Source organism: Nannospalax galili, unplaced genomic scaffold, assembly GCF_000622305.1.
Source record: "Nannospalax galili isolate Female #2095 unplaced genomic scaffold, S.galili_v1.0 scaffold886, whole genome shotgun sequence".
Classification (NCBI taxonomy): Eukaryota; Metazoa; Chordata; class Mammalia; order Rodentia; family Spalacidae; genus Nannospalax; species Nannospalax galili.
The window spans coordinates 2,413,585-2,423,436 of NW_008355971.1; the positions used below are offsets into that span (position 1 = coordinate 2,413,585).

The 9,852-nt window shown below is 51.4% G+C and overlaps 1 protein-coding gene across 1 annotated transcript in view; it reads left to right on the forward strand.

Annotated features, from left to right (window-relative positions):
- The window catches only part of Dll3 (delta like canonical Notch ligand 3), a 12,859-nt gene extending 3,402 nt beyond the window's left edge, over positions 1-9,457 (forward strand). Inside the window, exons 4-9 of the mRNA XM_008853966.1 lie at positions 1,122-1,361; positions 2,877-3,094; positions 5,479-5,701; positions 8,136-8,715; positions 8,911-8,995; positions 9,097-9,457. Coding sequence (XP_008852188.1) covers positions 1,122-1,361; positions 2,877-3,094; positions 5,479-5,701; positions 8,136-8,715; positions 8,911-8,995; positions 9,097-9,102 — 1,352 coding nt within the window. The 3' untranslated portion in view covers positions 9,103-9,457. The remainder of the gene's footprint in view (positions 1-1,121; positions 1,362-2,876; positions 3,095-5,478; positions 5,702-8,135; positions 8,716-8,910; positions 8,996-9,096) is intronic.
- The last annotated feature ends 395 nt before the right edge of the window (positions 9,458-9,852 follow it).

Consider the following 9,852-nt stretch of genomic DNA (forward strand, 5'->3'; position numbering starts at 1 on the left):
GCTGAGTTCAGATACCTTTCAGAGCAAGTGCTCTTACCCACTCAATCACCTCTCTGTTACCACTCCAACTTTTTTATTTTTACTTATGACTTTGTGTGTATATTATGTATATGAGTATATGTCACATCCATGAAGGCTCCTTGGAGCACAACAGGGCATCAGATGGTCTGGGACTGGAGTTACAGGCAGTTGTGAGCCACCCAACATAGCTATGGAAACCAAACTCGAATCCTCTAGAAGATCAGCAAGTACGTGTAACAGCTGAGCCATCTGTCCAGTGTGCCCCCTTCCCTCTCTAATTTTTTTTCTTATTTTTGTTCTTTCTGAGACAGGGTCACTCTGTAACCCCAGCTGGCCTGGAACTCACTATATAGACCAGGCTGGCCTCAAACTCACAGAGATTCACCTGCCTCTGCCTCCCCTAGTACTGGGATTAAAGGCGTGTGCCACGATGCCCAGGCTTCTGGCTCGTTTTTTTTTTTTTTTAATTAAATCTATTTAATTGTGTGTTTGAGGGTACATACATGTGTGTCTATAGCAGCACGTGGAGGTCAGAGGACAACTTGCTGGGGTTTGTGCTCTCCTTTCACCATGTGGGTCCAGGGAATCAAATTCAGGACCCCAGGTTTGGGGCAAACACCTTTACCTGCTGAGCCATCTTGCTGGCCTAGGTGTTATTTTTGAAACAGGGTCTCATGTAGCCCAGGTTGGCCTTGAAAGCTGGTCTTGAACTTCTGTTCTTCCTGCCTCTATTTCCCAAATACTGGGATTGCAAGAGTGTCCCAACCGTGCCAGGCTTAAAGTCTTTTTCTTGAGACAGAGTCTCATGTAACTGAGACTGGTCTTGGACTCACTATTTAGCCCAGGCTGGCCTTGAATTCACTTCAGGTGACTTTGTCCCTAGATCTTCATGTTACAAACTGTTAGAAATCTCATAAATACTTTAAAACTCGAACATCTTGGGGCAAATTCGGGAGTCTTTTGGTTTCTCAGAAACCTGTTATCTTGACACTAGATGAGGTGGCTCTGCAGGTGCACTAAGGGGGCAGCTGCCCTTCCTCCAGGACTCTTTAAGAGCTAGGAGGGGCCCTGAATCCCGGCTCCCTCCACTCTCCCGGCAGGGCCCGCCTGGAGCTTACTGGCACGCGTGGCCGGCCAGAGACGCCTGGCGGCTGGGACCCCGTGGGCCAGCGACGTGCAGCGCGCAGGCGCGTGGGAGCTGCGCTTCTCGTATCGCGCGCGCTGTGAGCCACCAGCCGTCGGAACCGCGTGCGCGCGCCTGTGTCGCTCGAGCAGCCCCTCGCGGTGCGGCCCGGGACTGCGCCCCTGCGCGCCCTTCGAGGACCAGTGCGAGGCCCCGGGTGAGTCTTGCCTGCAACTCCATCCCCGGCTCACCCCGCCCCTTCTTGCTTCCTCGCGGACCCAGTCCCTTCCCACAAATATCCATCCCCTTCAGGGTGCTGAGCACCTTGGATCCCTTCCTAGCTCCATTCATGATCCTCCACCAACTACCATCATCCACTTAACACCTTTGGGGAAACTGAGGACCGTAGAGTTCTCTCTAGCCTCGTCCCCTCTTAGCATTCTTGTTGTCCCAAATAGGAACCCCACACCCATTTCCTATGTCGGTGCCTTCCATTTTTCTTCCTCGATTCACACCCCTTTCTTGAGGCTAGGACCCCATAACTCTTCCAAGTCTGGGACCCTCCTGATTTGCACCTAGTAGCTATGGAAACATTTCTCCACCGCCCCCCCCCTTTCCCCAACACTCCCATCTGCCCAAGAGATTCTTTCTCCCTGAGATTGCAGGCTAGAACACTTTGCTTTTTATTTTCGTTTATTGCTTTTGAAGGTCTGGGGATGGTACTCAGGGCTGTAAGCATGCTAGATGACTGGTCTATTATGGATCTATATCCCCCAGACCTATACTGCGGGTTTTTTTGTTTGGTCGGTTTTTTTGTCTTTTTGAAGCAGCATCTCCCTGTAGCCCCAGCTGCCCTGGAACTTACTATGTAGACCAGGCTGGCCTTGAACTCACAGAGATCTGCCTGCCTCTACCTCCCAAGTGCTGGAACTACAGGCATGCACCACCACACCCGGCTCTTACACTGCATTTTTAATATTCTTGTTTTTGTTTGGTTTTGATTTTAGATACAGGGGTCTCCCTGTAGCCCTGGAACTTGCTTTTTTTTTTTTTTTCTTTTGGTCTTTTTGAGACAGGGTCTCCCTGTAGCCCCAGCTGGCCTGGAACTCACTATGTAGACCAGGCAGGCCCTGAACTCATGGAGCTCCGCCTGCTTCTGTCTCCAGAGCGCTGGGATTAAAAGCACACACCACCACATCCGACTTTGGTTTTGAGACATGCTCACACTATGTAGCAGAGGCTGGTCTTGAACTGTTGATTCTCCTGCCTCAGCCTCCTGAATGCTGGGGGGTTACAGGTGTGATTCATCATGCCCTGCTCCCCTATTGCTTTTTAAAGCTCACCAGAAATTTCAGAGTACTACCAATGTTCCTGGGACTCCAAGTTAATTCAATTCTTTCCAAACCTGCTCTAATCCAAAGCCTGGAGCCTAACTCCAGGGCCAGGTCAAAGTTCACCCCTCCTCCCTAGAGGAGCATCAGACTCACAGGCAGCTGCCTGGGTTCAAATTCCTCATCCCTTCACTTCCTAGCAGTATAGCTCACTTTGCCTCTCTGGGCCTCAGTTTCCCTGCCTGTGAGCTGGTACCATCTCACCTAGCGGGTTGTCTTTTGGAAGCATAAAACAAGGTGGCATGAGAAAGGCATTCCAAAATCTGCTCCTGTCACCCTGAAGGGGCCTGCTCTGAGTCACATCTTGTTCTCTCTGCCTTTCTCTCCCCTGCTCCCCACAGCAGTATGTCGAGCAGGCTGCAGCTCCGAGCATGGCTACTGTGAACAGCCGGATGAGTGCCAGTGCCTGGAGGGCTGGACTGGGCCCCTCTGCACGGTCCCTGTCTCTGCCAGCAGCTGCCTGAACCCTGGGGGCTCAGCTTCTGCTAGCACGGGATGCCTGGTACCAGCGCCTGGGCCCTGTGATGGGAACCCATGTGCCAACGGGGGCAGCTGCAGCGTCAGTATCCCTCTCCTACCTTATCTTTTAAATTTTTTATTTATTTATTTGGTGTGTGTCTATGTGTGTCACAGCACAGGAGTGGAGGACAATCTATAGGAGTCTGTTCTCTCCCTCCATTATGTGGGTCCCAGGAAGCCAACTCAGGCTATTAGGCTTGGCAGCAAGCACTCTAACCTCATTTTGATTACAATTTCTTTGTGTGTGTGTGTGTGTGTGTGTGTGTGTGTATGCAATATGTATGTGCTTGCATGCAGAGACCAGATAAAGACAAGGGTGTCTTTCTCTATTGCTCTCCACCTTTTTTTTCCAAGTTTTGAAAATTTATTTATTAATGTATTACTTACTTTTGTGACAGGGCCTCACTATGTAGACCAGACTGGCTTCTAATTCACAGAGATCCGACTGCCTCTGCCTCTCAAGTGCTGGGATCAAGGCGTGCACCCCTACGCCCAGCTGATTTATTTTAATGTGTCAGTGTTTTTCCTGTATGTAAGCGCACCCATGTTGTGCAATGTCCAAGGATGCCAGAGGAGGGTGTCGGATCCCCTGGCAACTGGAGTTACAGATACCCATGTTAGCTGCCATGTGGGTACTGGGAACCAAAGCCAGGTGCTTTGGAAGAGCAGCCAGTACTCTTATATGCGGAGCCATCTCTCTAGTCCCTCCATCTTATTTTCAGAAACAGAGCCTCTCACTGAACCCAGAGCTCGTAGTTTTGGCAAGATCAGCTGGCCAGTCTGCCTGTCACAGCTTCCCATAGGGATCACAGATGTATGCACCATGCCTGGCTTTTTTGTGAGTGCTGAGGATCTGACCTTGGGTTCTCAAGTTTGCACAGAAAGCACTTGACCCACTGAGCCATCTTCTGGCTTTGAACTCCTGATTCTCCTCTCTGCCTCCTGATGGCTGGGATTAAAGGAGTGCCTGATCTCATTAGAACTTTACCTTGGGAGTACCCGGGGTACTGCAGGCTGGGAAGAAGCCAGAGAGAAGTGCTATCAGAGAGGCCTTCCTGAAGGTATCCAGCCTGCATCAGTGACTGCAAAGTAGGATTTGGTGATAGGAAGGGGTTGAAGAACAAAAACCAAGTAGGTGATACCACAAGGTGTGGGAGTGGCACTGGTGAAGTCCTGTGTGGCCACTGGGTGTTGAGGGTGTGGGATCAGGACACATGGAGGATGAAGGCATCAGAGAAAGCTTCCTGGGGACTGGCCCAAGGCTGGGCCAAGGGGAGGTGACAAGAAAGGTGACTGGATTGATGGTATGGAGGGAAAAAAAGGAACAGTACTGAGAAGGAGCTTGATGCGATATACTGGGAGGGAGGAGAATCCAGTGCCAACTGACTTTGATGCCATGGGTGAGAACTAAGGGTCAGGTTACAGAGAGGGCCTGGGAAAGGGAGAGCAATGCACCTTCATTGCTGAGGATGTAGCTCAGTGGTAGAGCCCCTGCCTAGACTCCCCCAGTGAGGGGCTGGGGTGTGGCTCAGTGGTAGAGCCCCTGCCTCGACTCCCCCAGTGAGGGGCTGGGGTGTGGCTCAGTGGTAGAACACCTGCCTAGAATCCCCCAGTGAGGGGCTGGAGTGTGGCTCAGTGGCAGAGCCCCTGCCTAGACTCCCCCAGTGAGGGGCTGGGGTGTGGCTCAGTGGTAGAGCACCTGCCTCGACTCCCCCAGTGAGGGGCTGGGGTGTGGCTCAGTGGTAGAGCCTCTGCCTAGAATCCCCCAGTGAAGGGCTGGGGTGTGGCTTGAGTTAGGCACTTGGTTAACATTTGGAAAGCCCTGGGTTTAATCCCTAGCAATAATATAAAATAATAAAATAATAATAATAATAATACTTTGAGTGGGGGCTGGGGATATAGTTCAGTAGTTGATTGCTTGCCTAGCATGTGTAAAATGCTGAACTTGATCTCAGGCAGGAAAGAAGCCTTCATTGGGTATTGTGGTGGCTCATTCTATAATCCCAACACTTGAGACATTGAGGCAGAAGGATACTGAGTTCCAGGCCAGCCTGAGCTCCATAGGGAGACCCGATCTTTAAAAACAAAATGTTTTTGTGGAGGAAGTGGTCATAAAACTTGGACCCAGAATAGGGTGTGTGCATATGGGTTCAGGGTGGGTAGAGCAGGCGGGTGGCATTATGGTGGCAGATGTGGTGGAAACAGCTCTCTGGGCTTTCAGAACCTCTTCCCCATGGGGTTTCAAATTCAGAAGCAACAGCATGGGCTGTGGGGGTGGCCTATCTGAGGAGCACTCCTGGCAAGGTCCTGCATCCTGAGACTTGGGGCTGGAAAAAGAGCTGCCCTTAGCAGTAAAGGAGGAAGAGGAGGAGGGGATTTGTCTCCAAGGGGCCTCCAGCCCAAAGTCAACTTGCCTCTGTCTAGGAAACACCCAGCTCCTTTGAATGTGCCTGTCCCCGGGGATTCTACGGGCATCGATGTGAGGTGAGCGGGGTGACATGCGCAGATGGACCCTGCTTCAATGGTGGCTTGTGTGTTGGTGGAGAAGACCCTGAGTCTGCCTACATCTGTCACTGCCCACCCGGTTTCCAAGGCTCTAACTGTGAGAAGAGGGTGGACCGGTGTAGTCTGCAGCCATGCCATAACGGTGAGGTGGGAAAGCCAGAGTGGCCAAGGGTGGGGTGGCATGGGAGTGGGGATCTTGCATGGTTCAGCCAGCCCTGGATCAGAATCCTGTCTTTATTCCCTGGGTAAACTTGGGGCTTGGGGATATGGCCCTTCTCCCTCTGTCTAGCCAGTTCTGTGACACAGGATATTGTTCACTGCCTTCTTAGAACTGATATGGAAGGTGGTTGTGCCCAGTGTGTTGTAGGTCATCAGGGAGGCCAGTGTGGTTGGAGCAGATGACCCAAGAAGATTGGTGAGAGATTATGTCAGACATATGACAGGGGCAGACCTTTGAGACCTACTGGGCAGAGGTGGGAGTTGTCTTGCTTTTTTCTTGGGTAAGATGGAGCCATAGGAAGGTCCTTTTTTAAAAAAATATGTTTCATTTATTTTATGTGTATGAGTGTATTGCCTGCATGTGTGTAAGTGCACCCGTGTTGTGCAGTGCCCACGGAGGTTAGAAGAGGGCATCAGATCTCCTGGAACTGGGGCTACAGACAGTTGTTAGCTGCCATGTGGGTGCTGGTAATCAAACCTGGGTCCTCTGCAAGAGCAGCCAATGCTCTTAGCCACTGAGCCATCTCTCCAGACCCAGTAAGAAGGTTCTAAGCAGGGGAGAGCCCTGATCTGACTCAGGTGTTAAAAGATTATGTAAGGTCAAACTGGGTGTAGTGCACCAAGCCTGTACTCCCAGTACTTTGGGAGGCAGAGGTAGGAGGATCAGGAGTTCAAAGCCATCTTGGGCTACTTTGCAAGTTGGAGGCCTGGTTGGGCTACATTACTGATTTTTTTTTTTTTTTTTTTTTTGGTCTTTTTGAGACAGGGTCTCCCTGTAGCCCCAGCTGTCCTGGAACTCACTATGTAGACCAGGCTGTCCTGGAACTCACAAAGATCCGGCTGCCTCTGCCTCCCAAGTGCTGGGATCAAAGGCATGCACCGCCATGCCCTATGCTACATTATTGACTTAAAAAATTTATTATTATTTTTTTATATTTTATTTAAGCAACTTTAGGGCCGAGTTCATTGGCCAACTTCAGAGATCACTGGGTAGAGCAAGGTCTTGGATCAGTTTGGTCCCAAATGTAGGAGCTTTCTGTTCCCTGGTAAGAGGATATACCATTCTGTTAGGAGGCCTGCACAATAAGCAGTTTTTGTTGTCTGGGGAAGGGTGTGATCCCGTCTCTGTGTTTTCACATTCTTGCTGCATCTTACCATTTTACCTCCTTAAAGTGTTTTTTAGAAATTTATTATTATTTTTAATGTGTATGAGTGTATTGCCTGCTTGTATGTGAGTGCTTCCGTGTCGTGCAATGCCTCGGAGATTAGAAGAGGGCTTCAGATTCCCCTGGAACTGGAGTTAAGGACGGTTCGTAGCCACCATGTGGGTGTTGGGAATCGAACCCAGGTCCTCTGCAAGAGCAGTCAGTGCTCTTAACCGCTGAGCCATCTCTCCAACCCCATTATTGACTTTTTTTAAAAAAAAGTTAAATGAAATCATGAGTATAAAGAGCTTGGCATGGTGGCCCATGCCTTTAATCCCTGCACTTGGGAGGCAGAGGCAGGCAGATCTTTGTGAGTTCGAAGCCAGCCTGGTCTACATAGTGAGTTCCAGGACAGCTAGGGCTACAGGGAGACAACCTGTCTCAAAAAAAAAAAAAAAAAAAAAAAAAAAAAACCAAAAAAAAAAAAAACCTGGTACATCCTTGAATGTGGTATGACCATTCTAAAACACTGTTCTTTAATCCCAGCACTCTGGAGGCTGAGGCAGGAGGATTACAAGTTTAAAGCCGGCCTGGGTTAATATTAAGACTCTGTTCTGTGTGATAGGAGGGACACAGCTGGACTCCCTTCTGCAAGTACCAGCGGTTGCCTTAATCCCAGGGGCTCATCCTCTGCCCACTCTCAGAGCCCAGAGGGGTCAGGGCTATGATGATAGGGCACAACTGCTCTGCGCTGAGATGGTTGGAGGGAGAGTGAGAAAGAGCTTCTGGGGAGTTCAGCTCTTGCAGAGGACCCAGGTTCGATTCCCAGCACCCACATGGGGATCCAACGTCCTCTTCTGACCTCCGCGGACACTGTACGACATGGGTGCACTTACATGTAGGCAATGCACTCATAGACATAGAAAATAAAAACAATAGTTAAGAAAGCTTCTGGAGGAAAGAGTGAAGAGATACAAAGGGTGAACTGAGGTCAGGGTTAGGGGGACAGGAGGGGAAGACGTAGGACTAACGAGGCAGAAGCAGCAGTGCATTGGTGGCTAGCATCTGGGAGAAGGCAGGATTTTAAGTTGCAGGCTAGCCACCGACTGGACCAGACAGGATGGGTTCCAGACAAAATCTGGGGCCAGGGCGCACGGGCGGGGCAGGAGGCGAAAGCCGAGGCTGACCTGTCTTACCCCGCTCCCCGCGCAGGCGGCCTCTGTCTGGACCTGGGCCACACCCTGCGCTGTCGCTGCCGCGCGGGCTTCGCGGGTCCCCGCTGCGAACACGACCTGGAGGACTGCTCGCGCCGCGCCTGCGCCAACGGCGGCACGTGCGTGGAGGGCGGGGGCGCGCGCCGCTGCTCGTGCGCGCTGGGCTTCGGCGGCCGCGACTGTCGGGAGCGCTCAGATCCTTGCGCCACGCGGCCCTGCGCGCACGGCGGCCGCTGCTACGCCCACTTCTCAGGTCTCGTGTGCGCCTGTCCACCCGGCTACATGGGCGCGCGCTGCGAGTTTGCCGTTCGCCCCGACGGCGCAGGCGCGCTGCCCGCGGCCCCTCGGGGCCTGAGGCAGGCTGATCCGCAGCTCTTCCTTTTGCCCCCGGCTTTGGGCCTGCTGGTGGCCGTGGGCTTGGCCGGCGCTGCGCTCTGGTTGGTCCACTCGCGCAGTCGAGGCCTTGGCCGGGATACTGGGGCCCACTTGCTGTCGGGGACCCGGGAGCCGTCGGTGCACACGCTCCCTGATGCACTCAATAACCTGAGGACGCAGGATGGTTCCGGAGATGGCCCGAGGTGAGGACTGCAGCTATGCTTCTATGATTCCTTGATGCAGCTTCCCGATTGGTTCCTCTTACCCTCTTGTGTCCCAGCCCTCTTCTTATTGGTCGTTGCAGACCTGTACAGTCTTGGGTTCCCTTCCCTGATGGGTACGAGAAACAAGAAAGGAGAAATTAGAGGGTCTGACTCTTTCTTCCTTTCCTCCCACAGCTCATTGGTGGACTGGAATCACCCAGAAGATGGAGACCCTCCGTCAATTTATGTCACACCTGCACCTTCGGTCTATGCTCGGGAGGTAGCCATGCCCCTTGTTCCCACTGCATGCCTTGGGCACGTGGGATGGAGGCAACCAGTCCCCGATGCCATTTCTAAATGCTTTCTTGTTTCCTTTCCCAGGCCTGATTTGCTTCTTTTTCATCAGCGCCTGGATACAGAGCCTCAGATTTTTGCTATGTGCTTGGTGGCGTCTGATCTTCTGCCCCACACGCCGATTGCAGTGCAGGCTGGAAAGTGTGGCTGAGAGGACTTTATTGTTGGAAATTGTACATAATGCCTATTTATATCTCAAGTTTCTCTCCCTACCTCTCCAGAGTCGTTTATAAAGGCTCTTATTTTGATCAAATGCATCTGACTGAATACTCTGTGTTTGGAACTGAGGGGAAGAGAGATTTTACCTCCCGAGGTGAATGATAAGATTTTGGATTGTTTTGAGACAGGGTTTCACTTTAGCCCTGGCTGACTTGGAACTTAATACATAAACCAGCTGGCTTCAAACTCACAGAGATCCACCTATTGTTTGCTTTAAGACAGGGTCTCACTTTAGTCCTGGCTGATTTGGGACTTACTACATAGATCAGGCTGGCCTCAAACTCACAGAGATACACCTCCCTCTGCCTCCCCAGTGCTGAGATTAAAGGCATATGCCATCATGTCCAGCGAATAAGGCTTAAAAATTTTTTTAAAAATCTTATGTCTAAGAGTGATTTGTCTGAATACATATGTGCACTATGTGTGTGCAATGCCCACAGAGACTAGAAGAGGGCATTGGATCCCCGGGAACTAGAGTTACAGGGAGTTATGAGCTGCCATGTAGGTGCTGGGAACAAACTCAGTCCTCTACAAGAGCAGCCAGTGCTCTTAACTGCTGAGCCA